Source organism: Ostrinia furnacalis, unplaced genomic scaffold, assembly GCF_004193835.3.
Source record: "Ostrinia furnacalis isolate ACB-3 unplaced genomic scaffold, ASM419383v2 OfSCF6168, whole genome shotgun sequence".
NCBI lineage: Eukaryota > Metazoa > Arthropoda > Insecta > Lepidoptera > Crambidae > Ostrinia > Ostrinia furnacalis.
The window spans coordinates 93,236-120,217 of record NW_021136407.1 but is presented as its reverse complement, the minus strand read 5'-3'; the positions used below and the strand labels follow the sequence as shown (position 1 = coordinate 120,217).

Here is a 26,982-nt window from a genome sequence, read left to right as displayed (position 1 = left end):
ATTAAATAATAATTATTTTCCAAACCATAAGTATTGCGAATGTTTCTAAATATTTCAATTACTAGCCTAACCTAACCGGCGACTTTCATACCGCCAATAAAAAAAAATAGTCTAAATATTATCTACTTTCCACTTTATAATATTTGTGTAGATAAGTGCAAAATCACAAATAATTAGTAATGTAATTACTATGTTATTAAGTAAAAACAACCATAATCAACTTAAGACTTCTAATCGCTTAGTCACATCGATTAGCAAATGATTCATTCACTCGATCAAATACTCGCATCGGACATCACTGGGTATAAAAGGCCCTGACGTTACCCGTTTTGCGTCAGTGTGTGCGTTGCGTCAGTCGTGAACAGTCGTGAACGGTCGCGCTGTCTGTGGTCGCATCTACGAGGTGTCATCATTCTGTTTGTGTCTGAAAAGTGAAGCCACAGTTTTGTGTTGATCTTTGCCATAACCAAGCAATAATTGTGTGTGTTTATTACGAACTTTATTCTAATTACTGTGATAACGTTGAATCGAACTTGTGTTTCGTGAATCACAATGGCAGTATCGAAATCAACTAACACTTACAATCGTCAGAATTGGGAAGATTCCGTAAGTTATTTGACCTTTCGTGCGAATTTTTTACTGTATTTCATTTGAAAATTGAACAAATTATTAACACAGGTTTTTTTCTATTGCAGGATTTTCCCATTTTGTGCCAGACCTGTCTTGGAGATAACCCCTATATTCGAATGGTAAGTTTTTCCATATGCCTTTTAAATTGCAGCATGCTTTTTGACTATGTAATACATTTTCATTTACATAACGGCCCCCTAGAGTTATTTGATGTAAATTTAAATGTTGTGTCCATTTTAGTGAAGAGAGGTTATTTTTGTTCCTTTTTTCTCCCTACTAATAGTAATTTAAAGTATAATTCCTATTAATTAATTATTCCTTGGTTTTCATTCTATCGTGATGTTACAACTGTTGTTATTTTGTTCCAGACAAAAGAAAAATATGGCAAGGAGTGTAAGATATGTGCACGTCCCTTCACTGTATTCCGCTGGTGCCCTGGAGCGAGGATGCGTTTCAAGAAGACTGAAATCTGCCAAACATGCTCAAAACTGAAGAATGTCTGTCAAACTTGTCTTCTAGACCTTGAGTATGGGCTTCCAATCCAAGTGCGAGATGCAGCACTCAAAATCCAAGATGATCTTCCACGGAATGAAGTGAATAAGGAGTATTACATCCAGAACTTAGATAGTCAGATGTCTAAGTTTGATTCTACACAACCCAGCAACTCTGCTCTCAAGTCTAAGGGAGCATCGGACTTGTTGTTGCGCTTAGCGAGGACTGCCCCATACTACAAGAGAAACAGACCCCATGTGTGTTCATTCTGGGTGAAAGGAGAATGCAGGAGAGGCGAAGAGTGCCCATACAGACACGAGAAGCCAACAGATCCTGATGATCCTCTTGCCGACCAAAATATCAAAGACAGGTACTTAACCCTTCTATCTACAATTACTTTTTGTATTAGTTACCCATTTCGTTTTCATTTCTCTAATAAATTGTGCTTTTTCACAGATACTACGGTGTGAATGATCCTGTAGCAGAGAAGCTAATGCGTAGAGCAGCTGCCATGCCAGCGTTGCCTCCGCCAGAAGACAGAACCGTCACTACCCTCTACATTGGCAACTTACCTGATAACATCACTGAAGAGGAGCTCCGAGGACATTTCTACCAATATGGAGAAATTAGGTTCGTATCAACCCAGAAAATTATAAAATTAAATAAATTTCTCACTCTTTGTTATATGGGATTCTAAAGTTCAATGTGTTTGCAGATCACTGACCTTGGTGCCGAGGGCGCAATGTGCGTTCGTCCAGTACACAACAAGAAGCGCTGCAGAGCATGCTGCTGAGAAGACTTTCAACCGACTTGTTATTGGAGGAAAACGCCTTACCATCAAATGGGGCAAATCACAAGGTAATTTATCTTTCAGTATATTATTTGATTTATTTTGAATATTATTTTATTTACCTATATTTTGTCATAGATGAACTGTACTAACCCATTTTTATCTTTTTAGGACGGCAAGGCATCAACGATAAGAACGAGCCAGCACCAGTTTTGGAGCCTGTTCCTGGACTACCAGGGACTCTGCCACCACCGCCGGCGTTCCTACATCCATTCCCGCCACAGGTATGTTACATCGACTTTTTTATGCCTCTAGTGTGAGATTGATTCAAATTGTTTTATTTAGACTAGTGACATATTATTAATGTTCGTTTTCTTTGTCAACAGATGCCACCTCCGCCGAATCGTCCGAACGACTTCTTCAATCTGCACCACTACGGCGGGCCGGCCGCTTGGGGTGGTTGGGCGGGTGGTGTTCCGCCACCAGCGCCGCCACCACCTGCACCTCTTCCGTTGCACTACCCTAGCCAGGATCCCGCTCGGTTGGGCGCCCACGCTCACGCAAATACACCCCAGACCTAGTGCATCGCCGGGCGGTCGACGAGCCGGCACCCGAGCGGCTGACCGAAACCCGCCACGGCTTTCTTCGGGCCGATCGACGATTATCGCTCCAATGGCTCACCGTTGTCGGCGACGATGGGAACGAAAGTCGCATGTTGTGACACATCTTTGGCACCGGAGGTATCTCCATAGTCAGACTCAACGCCGCAAATTGTAATCTAGTTTAGTTTGGCTTTGCCATTCTTTATTTTTTTGTTAGATATAAGTTTTAATGAATTTAATATTGTGTTCGATGTTTGATTTGTATATTGTAAAATTATGAACTATGACTCCAAAATATTGTGGATAATAGTTACCAACATTTTGTAACAGTACTTATGTATTATTTTAAATAACAAAATTGTTAATATTAAGCAAGTGTGATTCTGTATATAAAATTATAATAAATGTCTGAACACAAGTTTCAACTCTATTATTTACAACTCCTTACTCCTAATTAGCAAATGAAACAGTAGACTCTGAAACTATATTTATTAATATTAATTATAAGTTTAACATGACTTAATCGTTACAAAACAGTAAACATTTAGATAAACCTACACGCCTTCTCTTACCATTATCTGGGTAAGGACGGTCTGGTAAATAATTTACAGTACATACACTAGGCCCAGATACATAAATACTACTTACTGAGTGTATCCTACTTAAAGACAGTCATGTAAAATTATAAATATTGTAAGCGGTTTTAGTAAAGTCAATTTTCAAAGCTATGTAGTCGGTGACTAGTAAGAGTTAGGTTGTCACTTACACTTTATTTATATTACACCATTGTGCAGTGAAGGAATCTTTCAAGTATAAAAGGCAAGAAAATTCGTTACTTGAAAGATCATTGATTAAGTAAATGGTCCAAGTACGTACATTTACTGAATTAACATTTAAATACACCTACATTTACCAAAAAATTCAATATGAATTATTATTGAACTTTAAGAAATTGAAATCGATATCTTCTAAATATGCAAGTCGACAGATTGATTAAAGTTTTGGAATGTTCACTCTACTTTTCGAAAAAGAGGGAATAATTTTATGATTAGAATAATACAAAACAACGTAATGAAAACACCAACTACTTTAAACACGATTATTTCACGATGTGATTGCATGTGACTATAATATTATAAAATAGCTTGCAATTTTCGAATTGATTAATTATGAATGCGGGATAAATAAGGTAAATTCTTGTATTTCTTATGATGTTTAAAGCATCTGTAAGCTCATATCGATTTAAAATAAATATCTTTCAGCTAACTAAACGGTCTCAAACCAGCATTTCTTAATATTCAATAACATTATTTAAAAAATGCGCAAACGATATTAAGTTTAACAATATTATGAAATTAATTACACAGCCATATCACATTTTGGCCGTAAAACTAAACAACTTTATAATTATTGATATCAAGCTTGAACACAGCATAATGCATTTTTTGATAATATTTTTTCATAATAAATAATGAACATGCAGCATACTGTATTAAATTTTCTATGAAAGAATCTAATCGAACCTCAGCTAGCGCAGAATCTCATTAATTTATCTTATAATTTAAGAAACGAAATATTTTACCGCCAAAAAGTATGTTGATTATACGTTAATCTATCAACTTTGATCAAACATTTGAGGTAGAATACATGTGTAGCGATATAAATTGCAAAATGTATTCATACAACAATATTATTTATTATTTATACAATAAAAAATTCAGGAAAATATGCTGAATTATATTATAACTATTGAAAATACTATCATTAGTTCTGCTGTACTTCTGTGACGTCGTCGACTTCACAATCAGAGTCACTTTTCACATCCTATTACACCTGGAACAAAATTAAATGTCAGTCAAAAATTCTGTACTAATAAAATCTAAAACGTAAAGTCGTCTGTTTAAAGGTATGATTTCATAAAAATGCTCAAAATCCCAAGGAATATGCTCCAAGTTTTTGTACTGATGGACGTTGGGGCAGAAAAGTTTTCCTTGAAAATACAATGTGAGAATATCTCCCATCGGTGATCTGACAATCTGGTGAAGGTCACCGGTTGTATGAAATTCATTGGTGGAGGCTATGTCCAGGTGTGGCCGTCTTTTAGTCCAAGCCTGGCAAGCGAAGGGTCGTGGGTTCGATTCCCGCCTTGGGCAGTTCGATATTTTCAAGTTATTTATAATTTACGATCCCTTGCCAAGTTTATTTTTTGTTGAAGTGCTATCGGTTTACTATCGGAGTTACTCCGAGAGCAAGGCAGTGTTTATTTTTCCGGGCTATTTGATAAGTGTGCTACGACTCTTAGCAGGTAATCACCGGCGGCTAGTAGCGGTTGGCGTTGGCGGGCTGCGCGTTGACGGCGGCGAGGAAGGAACTATAGGAAAAACAAAAGACTCGTCACGCCAGCGTTGCCAGTTTTTTTTTTTCGCCAAGTCGGGACTTTGGTACTTTTTGAGTGAAAATAGCGGGATTCTTCCGTCAGAAGCGGGACATAGTAAAAAAACGTATAATAATCAAAGGTTTTCAAATATTTATCTTTTTATTTGACTTAAAATTACGTTTACGTGACAATAGATAGCAAAAGTAGCTATAGAAAATGTATTTTAACAATAAAAATAATATTTTAAATCAGATTTAGTACGTACGCCACGTACGGTCGAGTTCTCTCCGAAAAGCGGGACCGAGCCTGTCCCGCGCGGGACATTTAAATTTGATTTAAAAATCTGGACGTCCCGCCAAAATCGGGACGTCTGGCAACGCTGCGTCACGCGTTCGTGACCTAGCTCCGCGTATGGAAAAACGCAACTCCGCTCACTTTATCGCTCCATTCCACTGTTTCGCTCTGCTGGTTGCGCAGGATATATCGACAGTAGTCATATAGACCGTGCAGTGTCGAGGGTAGCGGGTAGTTACCGGCGGCTATAGTCTGGTCCGGGAGCACGTAGAATTTTGTCCAATGACCCCAAGCTACCCATCCTTATCGCTCGCGCGTAATTATATTGCTGTCGCGACTGTGCGACGGGCGCCTGCAGTGAGTGTGCGAGCGCGACAGCAACATAATTACGCGCGAGCGATAGGGATGGGTAGCTTGGGGTTAGTGGACAAAATTCTACGTGCTCGCAGACCAGACTATAGTAGCGGTTGGCTTTGACGGCGGCGCTGTAGCAGGATATATCGACAGTAGCCATATAGACCGTGCAGTGTCGAGGGTAGCGGGTAGTTACCGGCGGCTAGTAGCGGTTGGCGTTGGCCAGCAGCGCGTTGACGGCGGCGGCGCTGGAGTAGGATATATAGACAGTAGTCATATACAGGGTGGAAACGATAAGTGATCTCATTCGATTATTTCTAAACTATACAAGATATCGAAAAACTGATTACTGATCCTGAAAGTGCTTCAAGAGTTCATTCAAACGGTATCTGTAATAGTTTACAGAATTAACTGGATCTATCCGAAAAATCAATGTTTTCAGCCTCCATACTAAATGTATGCCGGCCACACAATATTAGAAGTGTTAAATGTTTTTATTAAATAATAAACACTTAAAAAACATTGGTTTTAGGCTTTATTTGCTATAATATTATCAAGACATGAGTGCCATGACTGTAGCAGTACTAAATGTATGGAAGCTGGAAACATTGAATTTTCGGTTAGCTCCAGTTTATTTTGTAACTTATTATTGATACCGTTGGATAGAGCTCGTGAAGCACTTTCAGGATCAGTAACCAGTTTTTGGATATCTTGTATAGTTTAGAAATAATCGAGTGAGATCACTTATCGTTTCCACCCTGTACACCGTGCAGTGTCGAGGGTAGCGGCTAGATTCGTCGGCCGTTTGGTGTAGTAGTTCAGAACGGACTACTATGCCGAGAGGTCCCGGGTTCGATTCCCGGCCGGGCAGAAATTGAAATGATGAATTTTAATTTCTGTAACGGGTCTGGGTGTAAATATGTATAATATGTATGTGTTTAATTAAAAAAAAAAGTATATAATAAGTAGTATATCCGTTAAGCTAGCACCCATAACACAAGCATTGAGTTGCTTACTTTGGGGCTAGCTGGCGCTGTGTGAAATTGTCCAAAGATTTATTATTATTATTATATTTACTTTTTTTTTCTTTTAATATTGTAATTTTTTTTATTTTGTTTTTTCTCTTTTGTTTGTTTTTTGTGTATTGTCTCATCTCATGTTTGTTTCCAGCTCTCTCCAAAAATGAACACCGCAGAATAACAGCGTCGTGTTCTGGTTTTATTTACCACTCCAGAGCATGACACATGCTGAGCGGTGGCCAATTTTGGTTCTAACTTATACTTGTTTTTTGCTGATTCTGTGTGTTATATTTTTTAAGTTTGAACCAAATAAATGTTTTTCTTTCTTTCTTCTTTTCTATAGTTACCGGCGGCTAGTAGCGGTTGGCGTTGGCCAGCTGCGCGTTGACGGCGGCGGCGGCGGCGCTGGATGCAGCGGTCTGCACGTGCTGGTTGCGAAGGATCTCCGTCGAGAACTCCGCCTGCGCCTTGGCTAAAGACGCGCCCGTCGACCGGTAGATGCGGTGCACCTAAAGAGATCATAATTTGGTTATTTTGATTCGAAAAAAAAAGGATAGGAGAGTCAAATGAGACATTTTTAGGAGTTGGGGGCATCCATTAATTACGTGAGACGTTTAGGCGGGTGAGGGGGTCAAGAAAAACCTCACTAAATCTCACGTAGGGGAGAGGGGGGGTCTCGAAAAATATCACGTAATTTTTTTCAGCAAGAAAAAGGGTCAAATTGCGAGAAAACTGGGTTATTTTAAATAATTAAAAGAACATAATTTGATGATGATATATTTTTTTTAATTTTTATTCTAAACCGTCTAAACAATAAAGAAATTAGAAGAAACAGTTTTTTTTATATTAAATCCTAATCGAAGCATAGATTTACACATTTACATTGCAAACATGTATTTTAAGAAATCTCACGTGAGATAGAGGGAGGGGGAGGGGGTCTGGGAAAATCTCACCAAGGGGAGCGGGGGGTTTGACAATTTGCCAAAATTGTCTCACGTAATTAATGGACGCCCCCTTGTCAGAACGATCCTAATCGTAGGGCCTTATTACAAATTAAGGTTTCTTTCTATAAGTTAGTTCAAGAAATGACTCTTGAAATGAGTCCAATCCTTCCACAATCTTTCTAAGTAATTTGCTAAAATGTAATTTTACGCCATACCAATTTTGATGGCTATGACGCCTACGCAGATTGATAAAAATGCTTTAAAATTTCAATAACTAGATAGAACGTAACACTTTAATATTAAGCGACAAATTGTAATAGGTTCCTAAAGTAATAAGTACCTTAGTCATGTACATAACATCCGCGACAGCGCAAGTTATAAACCCGATGGTGATTAGTGAGGTGATAACACCAACCGCCACGTTCTTTTTGTACGCTTTGATGGTCGTGATCAGTCCACTGAAATAAAAAATTAAGTGTTACACATCATTATGCTGTGTTACCACTAATTTCATTGTCGTTAAATCTTGATGAATTGTCGTTGACGCCTGATCGAGTTGATAAAAATTGGTTATAAAAAATACAGAATTATTTAGATTTTCAGCAGTCAGAAAAGAAAAGTGTGTAAGCTAAGAATATTAAATTTTTTATCGAATTTTGTGCAAATAATTAAATTCGGATTTGGATTTTGTAAGATTATAGCAGATAAGAAAGATAAAACTTTACAATAGATAAATGACATTGCATCATAACATAATAAAATGACAATATCTACATGTGTCATTGATAACTCACCAAAATCCTCCATCCTCAAATCCGATGCTCTGTATAACCGTGATGATGATTTGGAACAGGAATATGAAGAAGTACACCATAAAGTTGAACGACGAATCGCTTCTGAACGCCTTGTAGATCGGCCGGTACCAGCAGACGAAACTGAACGGCGTCAGGAGGATGAAGAATAGGATGCTGAGACCGAAGGTGGATGCGCCGAGGTCCACCGACATGATAGAGATACCGCCGATTATGTTCACTGCTAGGATGAGCGCGTGGACTGGAAAATAAAGGTGTTATTAATGATACAATGTGATGGGCACCAACCAAAGGGTGCACGTAAGGGCTATATTTCACCGGGACACCATGGCGGCGCAACCAGTCGCCGGCTACCAACAAAATGTATACAGCTCTATAGAGAGTTACTCACCTGGTGTCCGTTTGGTTGCGCAAAGCTGCATACATTTTATTGGTAGCGGCGAGTGCGGCGACTGGTTGCGCCGCTATGGTGTCCCGGTGAAATATAGCCCTAAAGGTAGCTCTTCCCTGCTTGAAATAGGATCTAGGACTTACTAGGTATTCTAAGAGCGACTAAAATCTGATTAAACTGCACACACATTGGCCTGGCTCCAAAGCTTTTCACTACTGTTTTTTTTCCAAATGGTGTACTGAAAGGTGCATTCAGTACACCCATTAATGAGTTACTAGAATGTTGCAAAAAGTTACTGCAAAAAGACCTAGTTTCTAGCTTTATGCATCTCGTAGATGAGGACTCCAATGCATTGACCATTATATTAAATTATTATGACTGATATATACATACACTGATATAGATATACATGATAAGAATGTTTGTCTTTACGTCACCTATATCAATTTCTACTTATTTATCAACATTGCCCGAAACAATGATATGAATCATTACTTATAAGTAAGATCCACATTTACGATATTATGATCAAGTCATGTAAACAAGTAACACAGGGGTAATTTCTTGACTGTTGTAATTAAGCAGAAAAGTTGCAGGTTGATTCTGTATTGTACTACCATAAACAAATAATGATCAAAGTACGTAATAATATTCTAAAGTTACTAAATATCAACAAACAGATGTCTTCTCCAATCATCTAAAGAGACCAATTTAGAAAGTACTATTACTTTGTTCTAGTACTTACACATCCATAAATGGTACAGGTGGCGAACAATTCTCTGGAACTCCAGGGGAATATCCACATTGATGTCCTGGTAGAAGCACGGTTGGACAGGACAGAAGGCGGGCAGGGGAGGCCAGTTGTTGCGCCGGCCCGCGGATCCCGCTCTTAGTTCAGCCTCACGCCTCGCTAGCTCCTCAGCTTTACGTTCCAATTCCTCTTGTCTTCTCTGCAGTTCGATTTCGGATAACGTCATTATTTACACTGTGAGAGCCTAATTTTACACTTGGAATGTTTGATGATTGAGCGATAGTATGTTTATGCCCGTTTTCACCATCAATACCTACGCCCTTACTAATAAAAAGTTACACAGTTGTTGAACACTTTTTTAAAATGACGTTTCCGTACTAAACGTCATTCTAAAACACTGTTCAACGAATCTTTAAGTGATCCCTATGTAAAAAAATTCTTGTTATGTGTTACCATAGGTAGGTGTCACTTACAAATTAGGGATTGATGGTGAAAACGGGCATTCGTTTCATTGATTTACACTTGCAATTTGAACAAACACTGTGGTTAAGTATAACTATGATTAATGTATACTAGAATCTCAGTAACTCAACAGATAACAGACACAAGACTAGAACGTAAGTTTGTCTCTTTTCAGAGAGTGTCAGCCCACTCAAAAGTTAAACAGGGAAGTCATTCATTTCAATTACTTAGCTACGTTACTTCGAAACTACGAGTGGACTAGTTGGAAACAGTGCACTAAATGAAACTAATGTGCTGAACAACAGCTATTATTTGTTAAAACATGTGTTGACTTTCTATAATTAATTACATCTAATTGATGAACATGTTAGTGTTATGAAGTGCTAAATGACAGTATTACACCAACCAGTTAAAATTATATTCATTATGTAAGTTTCAATCTAATTGATAGAATGATAATAAATACATTTATTTAAGTAATATTTTATAATGAAAATAATTAAATGTTGGGTTCATTTACCTTCAGCTCCTTTTGTGCGTAAAAAAGCAAAGTGCGTGTTAATAGCATGCAATGTAAAGTATTTCACAAATTATATCACACAGTGGTTTGAGGACATTTTCTAGATGAGCATTGAGTACTACAGCATGGTATTTTCACAAGTGCTAATGATAATATACTTTGCTTAATAGTTAATATGTATACATAGTATAGTCGGTAAAGTAGTTATCATTAGGGATTTTAGTGACCTAAGTCATTTTTAAAGAAAGATTGATGTAAATGTGAAGGTGAAATAGATTTAAAAACAGTAATTTGTTAAGCTGTAATGTGATGATATTGTTACTCATCAATTTATAAAACAAAATATACACTGCAGATAACAATATTTTGGAGTGTCTTATCTTTTATTCCTATTTTGATTACGAATTAATTCTGGTGTTTAAATGTCACCCGTGATAAGCATTCTAATTTTAATGAAAAAAATTACACACACCAAAATTACTCATGTTTGTTTTATGAATAAAGATAAATCTGAGAGTGCACAAAAACTTTGTAATTAACATTGTTTTGTAAACATTTCAATTTACGGTGCAATGCAGTGACATTAAATGCTCATTTAGAGAGCATCTACTTCTACTATTAATATGTAAACACAGATAACACAACTTTTTATTTCAATACCTATTTCTATGAAGAATTTCTTAATAAATCATTCTAATTATACCCAGGTTGTAAAAACCATTGAATACATAAAAGTTATCCATATTAGGTATATTATATTTTTAAGTACTTGGATCTATAGTATTCGAGGTACTTATTTGATTGGTGTATATGATAATGGTTGTTCTGTTTTATTTAATCAGCTGACTTATTACAAGCTAAATTACATACCTGAAAGTCTGCAGTGGTGAAGTTGGGTGGAGCCTGCGACTGCGGCTGAGGCTGCGCGGGCCGGGCATACTGTGTGTTGCTGGGAGGAGACACCGCCTGCATGATCGCAGGCTGTGTCGGCTGCTGCGCTGGCTGCAATCCACATCGCTCATTACACAACACATCCACAGATTTTTAGCCTCAATATAGGTATTTATCAAATTAATTAGAACAGAAAATAACGGGAAACTATGCTGCTGATAAGAGATCTCTACAATTAAGGCCAGTAGGAAAAAATCCCAAGAATGTAGCATGCAATGGAATGACCACACATTAAATTATGAGCCTATTAGGCAGCAAACTTGTTGGGCGACTTTGATATCAGCTACACAGCATATTATTATCTCAATCGTTGCAAGTTTTATCGACACCCACCGAACTACATGACTAATGGGCAACATTTACCGTATTCTGATTTGCATTCTGCTGCCCGTCGAAGGGATTGTAATCGTCGAGACCCTGCGTAGCATTGTTAGTACTTCTTGCCACTTGCTGTACCGCAGGGTCCTGGAATAAAACATACGAAATAATGCGACAAATGAATGAAAACAATCCCCTTTCTTCGTCGCAAAGGTACTTACAGCAAAGGGGTTGTCTATGGTTGGATCACTAAACGGGTTATCTTCGAATTTCGACATGATTTATGTGTAGTTTACGCCACTTTTTAATATTATTAGACCACCTAACACAGGACAAAGGATTTATTTAATTGTATTAACGTATTTTTAGCTCACAAGGAGATAACAAATCGACCGATATGACAGATTGCTGATGGTGACGAAAATTGACAGTTCTTCATAGGTGTTGCCATGACTAAAAAAAAAGTCATTATGAAAGACCCAAAAATAAATTATTTTATGAGTGTGTTGGATATGGTGGTATTGGTTGTGGTTGTGGTCGTTGTGGATGATATTGTACAAGGACTTAATAGGTACTTGAATTAAATATGATTTGATTACCTACTTTTCGTTTTATCCTGTGGCCTGTCGAGAAGAATCAGATGATTATTATTTCCGAAGACAGCACATTAGGCTACGAATGTACTTTTTTGTTACAAAATAGCATTCATTGGTGGACGTGAGCTGGTTTATTTTCATTCCTCTAACTATTATACATCGTCTATCACCACCATCCATTCAAAAATGTCATCTGATTGGTACATGAAACGAATTTAATGCAACAAAGCATTCTCTACCAGTGTAATGCGATAACAAAGCATGGTTGAGACTTGCTTGAAACCCAACCTAATCGTAATAGTGGTTATTACTGCAGAACAGAAAGTTACTTTAAAATACACACACAAAGTGAAACAAACAAGAGGGCGAATGAGAAAAAACTCATTTTTTGTCGGGTAAATCCGCGAAACAGTAAAAAACATATGTTCCGATCGATAAAAAAAAAACTGTTGTAGTTCTGGTAAATTAAACTTCTGAATAACGATTCATACAAGTTTCCACATAAGGCGCCATGATCCATATTGATTAAATACTTCAAGTTATTTCGATAATCAAGAAAACACGCACTAAACGTCATTACCATCACAGTAAAAGTACTGACCTTTGCCGTTGTCTTTTAATTTTTTTTACTTTACCTATACACAGACCAGATTTTGATTATAAATTTAAAATGTACATATTTACCGTGACAAAATAACAAAATTATATTGAAATCGTATTAGCCAATAAAATGGAATCATGAATTGAAATATTGTCACGAGAAATCGTCATAGCCATCGCGGCAGCATCAAAGGTTCTTTAATGCGGCTGCGACGCGACTTATCCCCGCTTGTGTCCGCGCGTCCCACTCTTCAATTCGTTGCTCGTAACAGAACAGAATGCACGTAAAATTTACGCAGCTCCGAGACTTTTTAAACTCCGAAAACGAGAGACACTCGCAGTTTGTCATCGGCTCGCGTCATTCCCATTTTGTGCGATTTAGTAAGTTTAATATATCGATATTTTTCTAATAATTAGCACTTTGTAGCATGTGATTACAATAAAAAAATGGCGATATTGAGGTGTCCCAATAGTGGTGACAATTATTTTTATATAATTTTAAAATCGTTTTCGTCATTACCATTAACATCATTACCATATCATTTAGGCTTATGGTGATGACACTTTGTATATGGTAATGATGACTATGAATGGTTTCCTAGTTATTTAGTTTTTGTATGTCACTTATTTAGTTTTGCCTCAACCAAGGTATTACAAAAACTAATATTTCCATTAAATAAGTACACTTGTTTAATTTTGCCACACTTTTATTGACCTAAATGTTGATTTATTCATTTTATTTTATTTGTTTTGTCAATGCAATTTTAGTCAAAATCTGTAAAATTGTTAAACAATACTAGAATATACCTACTTATTTAATACTTATAATTTTTTAACAAATTGTTATGGTAACCATCAACATCAGATTCCTATAACATTGAAATACAATTGAAAGAACCAACATGGAAATGAATATCAAAATTAAAATAATCCAAAAGCAATAAAACTGTAATAGGGATCTCTCCCTAGGGATCCATAGGGATTCCTTACCCTCAACGTCATAGCAGAACGACGTTCAATGTCTCTGCAGATCTCCGTCGACGCTAAGGCATATCGGCAGCTCAATAGACAGATATGGAAGTCCTTACAACATGATGTTCGCAACTTTAATACAAATAGTATTAAAGAGGCGATAGAGCGGAACCAAGGCTCGAAAGTGTTCGCAAGAGCCTACTCTATTGGGCGAAGCTAGCTTACGAAGCTGAAGACTGCGGAAGGTAGTGTAACGTCAACAAAAGCCGAGGTTCTGGATGAGATTGAAAAGTTTTATGGACAGCTTTATGGATTTATGGACAGGATGGCTCTCAAACACCTAAAGAACAACAAGGTACCGGGTGATGATGGAATAACCTCGGAGCTTCTGAACGCGGGTGGAACATCGATATTAAAGTCAAGTCCTTCAGAGACTATTTAACTTTTTCTTACTCCAGAGAACAACGCCAGAGGCATGGAACAGAAGCGTGGTGGTACTCTTCTTCAAGAAAGAGGATAAAACGTTGCTGAAGAATTACTGACTAATCTCACTTCTAAGTCATGTCTACAAGCTGTTTTCTAAAGTTATCACGAATGATCTCGCGCGTAGGTTCGATGATTTCCAGCCTCCCGAACAAGCCGGTTTCTGAAAAGTATCGGTACATACATATCGAGGTGCTGAAGTGCTTAAACACGCCACCATGTTGGTTCGAGTACAGGAGTGGAGTACGAGGGCGATTCCTCTGCAGCGAGGCATGAGGGAGATGTTATATCTCCGGATCTCCGAAACTATTCACTGCTGCATTGGAGGACGCTTTCAAACTCCTTGAATAGAAAGGATTCGGCATAAACATCAACGATGAGTACATCATTCACCTTCGGTTTGCCGACGATATTGTGTGGTCAGTGCAAAATCACTGGAAGACCTCGGCACAATGCTCGAAGACCTTAATCTCCCAAAAGGTAGGCCTTCGGGTGAACAACATGGAAAAACGAAGCTTTTGTCAGTTTTGTCGAATGTCTATGTTGCGCCCTACCCAGTTTTGGTTAGGAGCTCGAATCTCGAGATTGTCGACAAGTATGTCTACTTCGGACAAACGTTTCAACTAGGTAGAGAAAGAGGTCGAATCCAACTCGGCTGGGTAGCGTTCGGGAAACTACACAACATCCTTTCATCCAAAATATTTCAGTACCTAAAGACGAAAATCTACGATCTGTATGTGTTACCACTGATGATGTATGGCTCGGGAACGCGGCCTCTTACTATAGGCCTAATAAATAAGCTCAAAGTTGCACAGCGTGCTTTGAAGAGGGCTATGCTCAGTTTTTCTGTACAAGAGACAAGGCACATAGTACGCAGAACTGACAGACGATGGGGCAGCAAGGTTCTGGAGTGGAGGGCACGTACCAGAAAGCACAACGTGGACTTCATAAAGGTAGCAAGAAAGCACTGGATGCAGACCGCTACCAGCCGGTCATATTGAAAATCATTGGGGGAGACCTATATTCGGCAATGCCAAAGATGCCAAACTCTCTCTTTGATGACATTACAGTATAAAGTTACAAATAACAACACCAACTACAAAGTACTTCTGCTTCAAAACTTGAAATCGACCGCCCTTCCGCCACTGTAACGCATTGTAACGTTTTTCAAGACCTCCTCTCCCCCCAGATAGCATTACGTAACACTAGAACGCCCCCTTAGCAACAAATACCACTTCTCACTTTAAAAAAACGCTATTTTTGTTTTCACCCACCAGAATGGGTGATAATGGGTAAAAACCGGGTTTTTACCCAAATCACCCAGTTTAAACCCAATCGGGTGAAATGGGTTTTTACCCACTACCCATCTCTAGTGACAACTCGACCCCTGCGACAACTCAAACCCTGCGACAACTCAAACCCTGCGACAACTTGATTTTTTTCAACACTCAACACTTTTGACTTACTTCAAATGGTTTCACGACTGCTGGACAGTGGCGGCGTAGCATGGGTTGGCACCCGGGGCATAGCACAGCACAGCACCCCCCGTCATAAGTCCTTAATGTAAGTAAGTTGGGTATACATATACCCCAAAATGGTCCTCCCTTACGCCGCTGGTGGCTGGACCCTACGACTGCTTAACCCTACGACCACTCGAACCCTCCGACAACTTATATNGCGAGTACCTGGTCCACAGGTTTCCCGTGTATAGACTCTGACAGTATGCTTTAAACAGAGTGATCTTGACATGGTCATTACATCGGGCAAACCTGCGAGCCAACATAACACCTTACTGCCAGCGCCCTTCGTTCCCTCTCGATATCAACATGATCTTTAAGGTCATCAGCAACGTAGTGTCCGAGATATTTAAATTTAGCCATTAAGCAAGAGGTCGGGTACCACGTTTGGACATTTACTGGCGGCCTTAAATACCATGGTATTCGCTCTTCTTCACAATATACAATTAGCCATGGCATTTAGCATACATTTCACACACACCCACCATCTTCCTGAGAGCCCCCATTGTTGGCGCCAGCAGTACCATATCATCAGCGTAGCTTATGTTGTTGATACAAACACCATCTACCCAGCATCCGATACGCATACTGCTAAGGGCAACAATGAGGTCATTTACGTATAGGTTGAAAAGCCTGGGAGACGTCAGCCCACCCTGTCTCACCCCGCACTGCAACCCATACTCCTCAGAAAAAACGTTAGCCCATCTTACGCTGTTAATCTGGTTAGCATACCAATAATGGAATATTTGTGATACTTCTGACGGGATGCCCTGCCTCCTCATCTTATCCCAAAGGATGTCATAAGACACAAGATCGAACGCCTTGGAGAGGTCGAGGAAGCATGCGTAAATGAGAGTCCCCTGATCCGTGTAGTACCTGACAGTGTGCTTAAGACTAAGGATGGCGCTCTCGGTCGACAGTCCAGGCTTAAACCCGAATTGAGCATCATGTGATTTTAAATATTTATCTAGTAGAGAGTCAAGCACACTGTCAAGGACCTTTGCCGTGATTGTAGCTGGAGAGATCGGTCGGGTATTAGCATGGTCTATCATATAAGGTAGGTATTAAAGTGCTACAGTTCTGGGGACGTTTTGTCCCATTGTTCTTTAAGCTTTGTTTTTAAATGAGAAGGTTTTTTATTAGTTTACGAAAAGACGTTTTTTTATTCATTTCTTGTATGTTGACTATTGTGTAAGTCTAAGTAAGAGTAGCTTGGCATATTTTTCAATCAAAATCCTCATTGGTGTAAATATATATTTTTTCTGATTCTGAATAATATTAGGAACGTAAAAAAATTTTAACTAATGTCCGTATTGTTCCAAATTCAATAAATTCATTAAATTATTGAATACATTTACTTTTATTTCCAACCCATTCTTTAATAGGTACGTGCTTAGCTAGGAAAATAACATAGATAAAATTGGTGTTTAGCTGAACAATTATATCTAAATTTTAGTTTTCAAGTTATTTTAATTTAATGTATTAATATAAAATTATATTTCGTCATCACCATTAACATAAGATCATTACCATTTTAATAAAATCATTACCATTGGGAAAACGTCATTACCATTTTGTGAAAAAATATTTGGACGCTTGTTACTTCTAAAATAACGATTGAATCTAAGGGCCTCACACTGATCTAAAAAGCTCATTGCTTAACCTTTCAGTTTAAGCTAGTTTGCACGCATTCCTGTAAAGTTTTTCAAAAAACGTAAAATAAATCTCGCGGAATCAAATCGGCGGATCTACCCTGTCTCTAATACTGCGTAATAATTTTACGCACTTTTTATACTAGAAGAAGCCAAGTACACCTCTACTTACTTAATTATTTTTTTTAGTTAATTTAATATGTTCCTAAAAAAATTAAAATAACTTTGCCACAAAAGTTTACCTAATCAATCATGTTTTTATTCAATCGAAATGTTACGCTGACGCTAGTAGTGTATCCGAACGACTTTGTGCCATTCCTTTCAATTTCAAATTTGTAATGTTGGTAGCACAGTTGAAGGCGAAAGTGGTTTTGGCAGTTGGCAACAGTAAGTGTCAGTTTGTTTGAGGATATTGTCAAAGCAGCCAGCTGTTTACGTTTTGTATCGTTATTTTGCGATCGTTTTTCTCGACTTTTGTTATATCTTATTGTTTTTATGCTAACGCTTTTACTTCGACGTATTTTATGGTGAAATATAATAGTGTTTTTTCGGTACGTTTCAATAAAACATGTCAGATGTCAAGAGGTGAATAGTCTTGTGTTGTGTTCGTAACTTGTGAATTGAGTTTTTATATTGTTTGGGATTTGGAGCGATAAACATATCGGTGAGTATGATTATTTCCTCTTGTAAGCATGCACATTGTCGCGTTAACTACGGGATGTTTTGCGTTGCGGTTGAATTGTAAATATTGGGTAGGTAGGTTGGTTATAATGTGGTGTTATTCTGGGAGGTGTTTGAAGGGCTTGCGTAATGTTTTGAGAGGGCTGGTGGCATTCTGATGAGGATGCGGTGCGTGCCCGGACTTGGTTACAAGAGCGGAGGCCGAAAGTGGTCGGCGGACGCGGGCGCAGCGCTCGCGCCGGCGAAAGTTGTTTGCTCTTGATATCAAGGAAGTAACGCCAGAGTAACTGAACACTGGTCTTACTACACAACACATAATAGTAAATTTTACTGGTGTGCGAATATATTACCTGGTTTTCATTGGGTATTCATTAGGAAGTGCGCTGTGACTACATTTGTGGTTAAAATGGAGGACTTACATCATTGCAGCTGTAATATTAGTCTATTATCTATTTGTTCGTATTATTTATCATTTAGATAGGTTACACAAGTTTGTAAGAAGTTTTATGAACAACTTTTAAAATGTTTTGGGGAGATCTTTTCCAATTGGAATCATGTTAGACTTAGCTCGCCTGATCGCCTGAAATTTCCTTAAAATCTTAATCTGTATTCCCCAAAACTTACATGATAATTTTAGTATCTCTACATTCACATTATTAGAAATTTAAAAGTGATTTATCTCATACACTGAACATTAAAATATTAAGCGACTGAACATTACCATGACAGATGGGGATAAACTGTCAAAAAGTTTTATCATCAATAAGCTAATAATAATAAATTGGTTCTGAGTCATTGTTATATTTATTGAATCAAGTGTACTCACAAGAGTCAAGTACCTAATTGCCCATTAGGTTCCTCTAAAACAATTACTTAAAATATTTAAAATAGCATCCATTATCTTTTTTGGATTGTTGCATAAATAAATTGATAGAGATAGCAGTATTTCAAAATACTACCGCAGAATTTGGTAAACAGCGTATCTGATATTTTAAATTAAATCTTCTTAAAGTATGGCAGCATTTAATATTTTATTTCAATAAAGTAACCGTTATCAATATTCATTCATAGTGAATGACCCCAAGCGTATTGTAGGCTCACAACAAGTTCACGCTGAACTGATAACAGAGAATTTCTGTACAAATTCCTAATTAAATTGGTTAAACATTTCGTCAATAATTTTATCTTCTGCTGGTGGATTTTTACCTTAGTCATGTATGACTTGCATCAGCTGCATGATCATGCCGAGTCGCGTTACACATGGCTACCTTGCACATGTCAATGTGAAGTTCTCATCATCGAACAATGTGTCGCCGATCTCGCTAATGCCCGCCCTATTCACCGTTCTCATGTTAATCAAAACAGCCGACGTGTGCGCAAAACAAAACGCCCGTAACCCATTCAATGAATGCCACCTTTGTTTTCCGATCGCATACGCGACCTTAAGACCTTTGGCGTAAGGGTTGCGAAATCTATCAGGTGTAGCACGGCTGCCCGGCTGGTGCCTAAAGGTAAGGCCAAAGTTGAGATTTTGGCATGCACTTGGTAACGTTTCTTTCATTGTTCGATAGTGCGAAATATCCAGATGGTAGCGACTAGCGACGTTAATGTAGATAAGAAGGCGTAGTATTCTTGAAACATTAAAATTACGATTCGCATACGAATCGCAACAGTTGGATACATTTTCAAATGTTCAAATTAGGACAAGAATAATCACACTAATTTACTTTTCGAAAATGGGTAAAAGCAAAACCTACTCTTAAACAGGAAAAAATAGTTAGTTCAACTCTGAGTGTGGCTTAACCTTTAGACTTATAATCATGACCTTTTTATTTGTTCCCGATAGCATTTCTCAGAACGCCGATGCAGATTCGATTGCTGCTAATTGGCACGTGGTTTTCCATTGTAATGGGTATACTGCCGTCGTTAAAATGGAATGATAGTTCACATCACGTCTAACCCCAGATCACGTCGTTCGCATGACATCACGTTTCTTATTGCACTATTGTTGTACGCGGGTGATGAGGCAGCCCACACAGAATTCGACTTCGTGTGTTGAGAGATGGATAATGTGGGGTTCCTTTCTGCAATAAAGGCTTCCTCCTTGTTGCGAAAGAAGAATAGTCACAACACAGCATTATGGTCATGCAAATGTACATAATATTAGGTAGGTACCTATATTCCCAACGCTCCTGCCCCGATTCAGTATTCAATAGATACGTTGTAATCAATCTGTTTGTTCCCTAAATATTATTCTTATTGGCCTCTTCGTTACAATATGATTCAGTCAATCAGCAAAATTGTTGACCTCGCAAGTAGTCTATTTTGAGTATCTTCATTCTGCCGATGTAATATAATTGGTCGAACCGCAGTGTTATAGGTAGATCGTGTTGTACACGGTCGTATCCTACGATCTAAAAAGTGAAAGCTAACTTTTACAATTCAGATAACATTGTAAAGTTAGTCCGCCAATATTCACGGCGAATAAAACTCACAGCGTCTGCGGAATTCAACTTCGAGACAGTAGGTAACTCGAGGTCAATTTTACGTTATTCGGGGGCGTTATGAACGGCCGCGAATGCTATGTGGCCCGTATTACGTAAAGAAGCGCGAAGGCGAACTTTCCGGGCCACTGCATTTGTATAGCTCAACTTCAGCCATAAACAAGAGCCGGCGTCATCGCGACGGTCCCCATGCTTGGAGGCGCTAAAATAATGGCTAAAAAACATGTACGGTAAAATTAAACTGGTTGCGATGTGACTTGGCAAGGCATTAATTTATTATGAAGACCAATTCTGTGGACAAAGTATTCGCGACAGATTCATTTTCTGGATCTCTACATGTAGCGAAATAATTAGGAAAAAAAGACGTAGCATATTATTTAGTCAGAGGCACAGATTCTGCTATGACCTCACTTGGTTTCACCTAACGTGACCAACAGAGTCATTGTCATTTAGCCACACATGGTTATTTTTGTAGCTCTCCTATCTAACTATTGTCCAATTGGAAATATTTTTTCGTTATCCTCATACTTACGTGTGTGTGTTATCAAACATGTATTTACCAACATTGGACTTAAAATATTACATTAATATACTGCACAATTTAAAAATTTGTGGTAAGTCCCGATTAGTCAACGTCTCTTATGTTCCTAGAGGTGAACATAATCGTCGTTGCAATCTTAATGGATTGTTTTTACTTACACCATTATGTTTCGTGCTTACATTGAATGGTTTAAGGCGGATACGAAAAACGCTATTAACTATTAAAGAAGGCAGTGAACGGTTTGACCTTGTGTTGTCAGACTTATAATACTTAGGTCATTTGTTTGTATTCAAGGTTTGATATTATATTTTTGGATTTAATATCCTAAAAGGTTGTTCGACCTCCTTGCATTTTTTTTATGCGACTCGCGTCGGTTTTCTTAATGTTGAGCATGACAACCTCCCATAGGGGCAATAAATCTTCCGTGATAATTTGCCGCTGTCTAGGAAGTCTTTTTTACTATGTAAGATCCTAATTTTGTCGAAGTAGGTTATCATGTACCGACCATTTTAGGCGTCTTATGTCTGGTTTTATATCTTAAGGTTCATCGTATCCCTACTGAATTATAATATCTATGTTGTGGCAAGGTTAAAATGTATAGTCGATAATCCATTCATGCGAAATCTTTCTTCCACCCAGATTTGGCGGTAAAAGTTACAAAATTTACCGTGTCAGGGTCGCGACCTGACCTGGTGTAGTTACGGTATTGCCTTTTTACCCCAATACGAACGATCTTGGGCCATTACACAAGATATTAAATGATGGTAGCGGACATAAGCATCCGCCTAGGACCTCTAAGCACCATGTCACGTTTTTAGCCACCTTAGGCTGAGTTGCACCACCTAACTTTAACGGTAATTATTACGATAACCGGTGTATTTTGTATGAAGTTTGACAGATTTTTGACGTTTTCACAGTTAAAGTAAGATGGTGCAACCCGTGCAACCCACCCTTAGAGTAAACCTACTTTAAAAGCTCTATAATTGAATAAGTGTCTCAGAAGAATTAGATTAGACGGTTACTAATTAGTTAATCATGACCATTAAATGCAACAACCACGAACTTGTTTTGTGAAACGAATAGCGCCATTATGCGACTTAAAAGAGTTTAAAATGTACTTTTTGCTTGATACGATGGGTTTTATGTGTAGGTATATGCGGCTAACATTCATTACGCGGTGTGAGATTACACAGGCGCCATTTTGTGGCTAATTGCTCAGGATTACCAACAAAAATACCAGCCCAACTGTCCTCACTACTCTGCAATTAATCGCTGTTCGTGCTTCGTGGGAATTTTTTGTTTGTTAAAACTTGACAATTACGTAGATACTATTCTTAATTATATTTGTTTTTAACAACTTTGTCACGCGAACTAGGCACTTGAATTTCGAGACGAGCGGTAGAAACACAAGCTTTTTGAATTGGTGAATTAATTTCACGGTCACCTATTCGTGTAACCAATAGGCATTAAATAATAATTTATCTTGATTTATGTGTAAAGGGGGCGTCCATAAATTACGTGAGTCTTTTAGGGGGGGGAGGGGGTCAACAAAAACCTCACTAATTCTCACGTGGGGGAGAGGGGGGGTCTCGGGAAATATCACGTATTTTTTTCCACAAGAAATAGAGAAATAGTTTGCCAGAAAACTGGGTTGAATCTTAGTAAAAAAATTGGCCAAGTGCGTGTCGGTGTCGTGCCACGCGCAGTGTAGGGTTCCGTAGTTGTCCGTCGTTATCACAATATATTTCAGAAGTAAGCAATTACTTCATCTAAAGTCACTTTTAATATTTTCTTCTAAGGATTTTTTATTAGGTATGAAATGTTATAAATATACACGAGTAAAACGACTATTACTCTTGAAGTAACTGATCTATCTTAACCGCTATAGTTTTCCTTGAAAGTTCATAAAAAGCACTATAATCTTGAATCTTGAATTTATCAAGCCAACAGTTTAGTTTTTAGAGGGGGGGGGGACGCCCTACTCGGACAACTCGGACAACGGACTTTTTTTTTTTTTTTTTTTTTGCAAAAATTGGCACTTTAAACTTTAACATTTTGCAAACGGATCCCTAAATCGAAAAATGGTCTTAGAAACCCCTAAGCCATTTTAAAAGACCTATCCAACGATACCCCACACGATGGGGTAGAAGACGAAAAAAAAAATCATCCCCACTTTACATGTGGGGGAGCTACCCTAAAAAAATTTTTTTTTCAAAATTTTATTCTACCGTTTTGTCGGCGTGATTAATATACATACCTCTACAAAATTACAGCTCCCTAGTGCCAATAGTTTCCAAGCAAAACCTCGGACAGACAGACAGCCAGACATATCGAAACTATAAGGGTTCCTTGTCAGGACTGAAAAATGATATTTGTATGATGATAATGTCACTTTATTCTATACAGTCTAAAGAAATAAAACTAAAAATGCTTCCGTCTGCATGTGTGAATACTAAAATGCAGAATAAATGACGAAAATTATTAAAACAAGTTCTTTGTTTTATCAAAATCGATTTTGCTAGATTATTAGTGATGTTGTAGAAAGGAACAATTAGACTAGGTACTTCTGTAAAAAAACAATGTGACCCTAGTACTAACCACTGTCACTACACGTGTTTTTCTGGATCTATTCGTATCGTAATCAGTGGGCTTAGTGCGACTTTACATCAATCGTCATCCGCTAGCGACTGCGTAAAAAATGACATACATTAAATGTATGATGATTGTACAGCGTCCCTAGCAGATACTTTCAAGAACTAAAATCTTCAACTTTATAGATCTTTTTGATGCACTCGTTAGCGACAACGTTAAGGCACACAAAAAAAATGNGCAGATACTTTCAAGAACTAAAATCTTCAACTTTATAGATCTTTTTGATGCACTCGTTAGCGACAACGTTAAGGCACACAAAAAAAATGTTTCTCAGTTATATTACTCCAAAACTATTAAATTTCGGATTTTTTTTAATATCACGTGAGATTTGGGGGTGGGGGAGGGGGTCAGGCAAAATCTCACCAAATCTCACCAAGGGGGGCGGGGGGGTTGAAAAATAGCCAAAATTGTCTCACGTAATTTATGGACGCCCCCAAAGTAAATGTTAAGTGAAAGGAGGAAATTGTTAAATAGATTGTCAACTTTAGTTTTATTATCCGTAATCACGGTAATGTTTAAAAAGTGTGAATGTGAGGGCCAATACCAATATCAACGGTGGACTGTTACAATCCAGGTAGGTTTTGATTTTATCTTTGGCTATGTCAATTCCGTCAATCTCAAATATTGAAGACGCACAAAAAATATTGTCTGATAGTGGTTATTGTTGTGGCCAACAAAGGCTGTCTCGTTCAGTGGCTGTCTATTGCGAAATTGGAGTTTCCTTCCTTTATTCCCACCATTAGTAGGTGCCGCCATGATGTTTATGTGAATTGTTTTATTTTTAACAATGCGCACAATATTTCATGCTGTAGGTGTGCTGGGCGCTCGTACTCGTGGCGTTGACAATTTGACATTGAGTAATATCTCGGAGGCGAAATCTCCTGCGCTCTTCAGCTAATAATAAATTCTCCTTTGAAGTAAGAATTACAAGCTAATGGTGATAAATAGGCACCTATCATATTTCGGTTTTATTGTCTCGGCAGGACGTCCGAGCATGTAATCGCCGCTCGTTTACGTTTCGTCTAGCGATTTACGGGGTTTTCTGATGACACAACTTCGTTGCAAATTGCCCTATAAAAGTTATTTGTGAGTCCGCCATCTTTGTAGTTCACCTCAGTGGGCAGCGGTCTGGTGAGGTTTATCTAATTTGTACGGAGCAAATTAAGCCATGAGGGTCGAATGGCTTCTAAATTGGACCCAGACCAGTTTATGGCCCTTTAAAAATAATTGCTTGCTTATTCGATCAATTTGCTCCACAAACCATGTTTGCTCTTAAAATATGGCTGCTATTTTGGGCCTTGGTATTTGGCGGTAATAATATACTCCATCCAAAAATTATCTCACGGAAACTACATACATAAATGGTAATGGCACAATTTAGACTCGTGTCACGGAGCTCGTGCACACAAAACGCGACCTTCCTGTGAGATCACAATAATAATAAACCTTACACATACATGTCTCGTCGGTCTTGAATTTTGATGCAGTTTTTTTGTAACATTATCGCTAATGTAATCGTTATTATCGTTAAAAATACAAAGGCAATCGCTTGCTTTTGTACTTTTAACGATTACCTACTATATCACCTGGTACATTCGGGTCTTTCGAACCATAGAACTTGGGTTAAATATAGGACGCACAAAATTAAACTAGCTATTGTCACCAGGTAGTATTGACACCAGGCTTTAGACCTCACTTGTTGTATGTAACCCACAATAGAATAATAGCTTTGTGTGAAGCTTTTGAAAGCTCTCAATTTCAGCTCTACAAATAGCGATTACCTTATTAATAATCTGTAAAAACTTTTCTTCGCGAACAATACGAAAGCACTTCACTCAGCAAGAAACTTCTCGTAGTTATTTGTAAATAAGTAACAAGTTCTTTTACAAAGGATTGTTGTATTTAATACGGGCTTGAAACTCGACGGTAGGAATGGAGGACGCTGCGACGATTCCTTCTCGAACAATTATTCTTAGGTACTTTAGAATTAATAACAACTTCATAATTCTAGGAAATAACATGAATAATATTCGTTATATTATTATATTTTTGGAATACTTACGTCATTTTATATTGTTGCCGTTACAGCATAGTTTTTTTTCTATGAAATTATCTTGTTCCTTTGACTTAAATGTTGTACCTAGAAAAGTGAAACTAAAGGAATTACTTTTAGCACTAACTTAATTTATTAAACATTTCTTCACGGTATTTCAATAGCTGTTCTTCAGAACACATTAAAGCAAATAAAACCAATCGCATTTATAAGTAAAATCAATTAAGTGGAGTTACTAGGAAAGGTTTTTTACATTGAATGTTGCGGTCTTTTGTGATCAATACCGCGGGCTTGTTACTTGATGACATAGTTTTTACTACAACTAGGCAAGCTTAGACTTTGAACTTATTTAATTTATGACCAAAATTGATCTGATTGGAAATTGCAAGCGGGCAAATGATACCTTTAGGCAGGCGCTGGATGCAGGCCGCTACCATTCGATCATGGAAATCATTGGGGGAGGCCTATGTTCAACAGTGGACGTCCTATAGCTGAAATGAAGATGATGATGATAAATGATACACGACAGCGGCTTAGTGCAATGATTATTTCCTAATATGTATAGAAATTCTACCTTTACACGTGGATGATGAATGTAGATATATCTTTTTAATGCACGCATTTATCAATCAATCGATTGTAATAACCACTTCAGTACACGTTGTAGTACACACGAAACAATTCTAGTTGTAATCGTCAATATTTTACGCTTGTGTTTATTTGAAAATCGTAAACTGCTTTAAGTGCTATATGCTTGCTTACAGGATATTTCATTTATATAACATCAATTTCGTCATCGTAATAAACAACTTCTAATAATGTTCAAAAACCTATTTCAAGGTATCTCCTAGTAGAGTAATTGAAATTTATTTGCTAATGAGTATTATGATTGCGGCGAGTCCTTTACATAACTGTTCGTCGGGCAACTGCATTGGAACGCAGTGAATGGATTTGTGTGTAACCTAAGCAAGTTGCAGTAAATAAGTTACAGTAAGTAACTTAGTAACTACCGGTAAGCACAGAC

At 37.8% G+C, this 26,982-nt stretch overlaps 2 protein-coding genes across 2 annotated transcripts; one reads left to right on the top strand and one right to left on the bottom strand.

The window, feature by feature from the left end:
* Positions 1–327: 327 nt before the first annotated feature.
* On the top strand, positions 328–2,858 carry LOC114362077 (pre-mRNA-splicing factor RBM22). The gene is made up of 7 exons (XM_028317336.1): positions 328–606; positions 696–749; positions 999–1,492; positions 1,579–1,752; positions 1,838–1,980; positions 2,084–2,196; positions 2,299–2,858. Exons 1-7 carry the CDS (start codon positions 553–555, stop codon positions 2,491–2,493), a joined length of 1,227 nt encoding a protein of 408 aa, XP_028173137.1. The 5' UTR covers positions 328–552; the 3' UTR covers positions 2,494–2,858.
* Positions 2,859–2,988: 130 nt separating this feature from the next.
* Scamp (secretory carrier membrane protein) lies at positions 2,989–12,142 on the bottom strand. Its single transcript, XM_028317337.1, has 8 exons — positions 11,929–12,142; positions 11,753–11,854; positions 11,309–11,440; positions 9,451–9,655; positions 8,297–8,555; positions 7,843–7,960; positions 6,906–7,067; positions 2,989–4,347 (listed from the first exon to the last, which is right to left on the bottom strand). The coding sequence occupies exons 1-7, from the start codon at positions 11,983–11,985 to the stop codon at positions 6,912–6,914; spliced, it is 1,029 nt and encodes a 342-aa protein (XP_028173138.1). The 5' UTR covers positions 11,986–12,142; the 3' UTR covers positions 2,989–4,347; positions 6,906–6,911.
* Between the last annotated feature and the right edge of the window lie 14,840 nt (positions 12,143–26,982).

Excerpts from the sequence above, each read along its gene's own strand:
- LOC114362077 (XM_028317336.1), top strand. The coding sequence starts at position 553 with ATGGCAGTATCGAAATCAACTAACACTTACAATCGTCAGAATTGGGAA. Across the intron at positions 607-695 it reads GTCAGAATTGGGAAGATTCC|GATTTTCCCATTTTGTGCCA; the intron begins GTAAGTTATTTG and ends TTTCTATTGCAG. Across the intron at positions 750-998 it reads ATAACCCCTATATTCGAATG|ACAAAAGAAAAATATGGCAA; the intron begins GTAAGTTTTTCC and ends ATTTTGTTCCAG.
- Scamp (XM_028317337.1), bottom strand. The coding sequence starts at position 11,985 with ATGTCGAAATTCGAAGATAACCCGTTTAGTGATCCAACCATAGACAAC. Across the intron at positions 11,441-11,752 it reads AGAATGCAAATCAGAATACG|CCAGCGCAGCAGCCGACACA; the intron begins GTAAATGTTGCC and ends TGTGGATTGCAG. Across the intron at positions 8,556-9,450 it reads CCTGTACCATTTATGGATGT|TCCACGCGCTCATCCTAGCA; the intron begins GTAAGTACTAGA and ends TTTATTTTCCAG.